General features: G+C 33.2%; 1 protein-coding gene across 1 annotated transcript in view; it reads right to left on the bottom strand.

The window, feature by feature from the left end:
- The window catches only part of slc12a3 (solute carrier family 12 member 3), a gene marked incomplete in the record, with an annotated part of 18,615 nt that overhangs the window by 12,888 nt on the left and 3,127 nt on the right, over window positions 1-2,600 (bottom strand). Inside the window, 1 exon segment of the mRNA XM_014033070.1 lies at window positions 373-448. Within this exon segment, the coding sequence (XP_013888524.1) occupies window positions 373-448 (76 nt within the window).

Below are 2,600 nucleotides of genomic sequence, written 5' to 3'. Positions count from 1 at the left end.
TTTGCAAGTTAAATATTTTGTTTGTAAACTATGACATTTATAATAACATGGTGAAAAACTGACTTTGAAAAATAAATTTTTGACTGTATTTTTACAAACGGCATTCCATACTGGGGGTGTATCTGCCCTACTGTCACTAGAAGGGACAATATTTATGCAAAAGAACCAGTTGTTATTTAAACAAGAGGTCTCATGAGCTTGCATGGATTTTCTACTGAAACGTTATTTAACTGAAAAAAAATTGCACGTGCATAAAAAAAATTCACTGTGTGAAACTGCAAATATGCAATAAATTCAAGCACATTAACTTTGAACAACCTGACAGSGTGGGGTTAAATGATACCTTCATTTAAATATGAAAGTCGAACGTACCGATCCCAGCCTGAGACGTGATCCAAGGCAGCCTCAGGTACAAGATCACTCCCCAGATGTTTAACATGCAGCGAATCTACAACAAACACAATCTCATGAAGTCGTGAACAATTACATCAGTCGCCTCAAACCTGAGACTCTTTAATGCAACAAMAATAAAACCAAAGGTGAAAGTCACTTTTTAAATTATATTGAGTATTTTACAGGCCACTGATCATTTGGTACAAACTAATAATGTTTTAAAACACGATGCAACACAAAAATGACAAACACTGAACGTTTGAAAAAGCCATTAAGCAAAGCATTAGTGTATTTAGTGTTAGCGGTTCAGTGAGCCGTGTATTTGTTCCTGAAGGTGCAGCGCTTAATGAAACGTCACAAAGGTCAAGGTTGGAATTTTTTCTTTTCTAAATTCTTTAGATTAGATAAAACTTTACTGATTTCTTGGAAAAAGTCTTTTAAAATTCCATCAGCATCACACAGCTGGTAAAAAAAAGACAGTAGCAACACAATATGCCAAGTAAAAATAAACAAAATAGTACACAAACATAAGTTTTTTATACATATTCTTTCAAAATAAATATATAATTAGGAGTTAGAACAGGAAACGAAGAGATTTTTCTCCAAAATGAGATAAACTTAATAAATTTAAAGTTAAAAATCCTTTTTTAATCAAGTTAATTTCCCCAAATTATTTTTGGAAAAATCTAATGAAGTGTGTCTATATGATCAATCTTAAAACATTTCCTTATGACTASACACTTAGTTATTTTTATGTCTTTACAGACATACCTGACATGTTTCGACTCGTCGAAACATGTCAGGTATGTCTGTAAAGACATAAAAATAACTAAGTATTTTTAGAAAAGTTAGGATTGTTGATTCTGGATATCACTCAAGTGAGATTAGCTGGATTAACATTATTTCAGTTATCAGGAACTTTAAAAAAAAACGGGGACTAAAACGAATCAAAAACCTTTTAGTTGAACTTGAGAGTTTAATAAAGTGAGAGCTGAGAATTAAACACCGTGTTTATTAAAATGTAAAAGTTGATCAAGTGGTTTCTAATATAAACAGATTTAAAGATTGATTTGATTTTGTAACTTAGAAGCTTATAGAAGTTATAACAATAATAAGCAATGAGAAGAATATGTATGTGTTTTTTTGAATGCCTTTCAACTGGTGGTCCACGGGCCATATCCAGCCTGTGGGTGACTTCCATCTGGCCCACCAATGAGCCCCACTGATTTAATAATTTTTTTTTGTATTTTATTGTTAAAATGAGTTTCAAATCACTTGTAAATTGTAAATTTATGTTTCAATGCAACAGAATTAATGTAAAAGTAAAAGATGCTGCAGTGTTTATACCATTACTGGGCACTGCCCCCCGGTACTGACTGGTACTGTCAGGCCCCTGAGCTGTGGGCTTCAAGTAACCCCGGCCCCCCCAAGTGATTTAGTTGAATAGCCCTGCTCTGCTTGTTTATTTTAATATTAGGACCATCATGGGGCCTATTTATTATTTAATTCTACAAAAGGATTTTTAAAGTTTACAAAATCCAATTAAAGAAATGTATACAATTACATTGCTGGATGATTATGCTCTTATTGCTCAATTTTTTTAAGACTGGTTTTGATGCAGCTGATGAGAGGAGAATAAAATTTGTAAAACTTCGTATATTTATCACACTATTAACCCAAGTGACAAAAGGTATTGTTGAAATTTCTTRTCAGAAAAACACAAATAAAATTAGGTGAAGTCGAGTAAAGAAAACCCGACCGTGGCCCTTTGAACTTACTTTACGAGCAGCTAATGGAAAAACTGAAGACACATAAACCCAGAAAACACAGTAATTTCAGTTACTGAGTAATGCACATTGTTTTATTGTGATTCCTGCACATACTGGAAAAAAATTGTTAAATGTTTCATTGAAAACAACTGTTGCTGATTCAAAGTAAAAGTCAGAGTTGCTGTAATAAAACTGGGAACATTCTGTGAAATCATGAAACCATAATAATTTTTGTGCAACCTGAGCAGTAAAATCTGGAATGTTTTGGCTCAAACATGATTAAACAGTAAATACTGTGAAACTATCATCCATCCATCATCCATCCATCCATCATCCATCCATCCATCCATCCATAATTCATCTATCCATCCATCCATCATCCATCCATCCATCCATCCATCCATAATTCATCTATCCATCCATCCATCATCCATCCAT

This window comes from Austrofundulus limnaeus, unplaced genomic scaffold, assembly GCF_001266775.1.
Source record: "Austrofundulus limnaeus strain Quisiro unplaced genomic scaffold, Austrofundulus_limnaeus-1.0 Scaffold7, whole genome shotgun sequence".
NCBI lineage: Eukaryota > Metazoa > Chordata > Actinopteri > Cyprinodontiformes > Rivulidae > Austrofundulus > Austrofundulus limnaeus.
The sequence above is the reverse complement of the archived record's forward strand: the minus strand, read 5'-3'. Positions and strand labels throughout refer to the sequence as shown.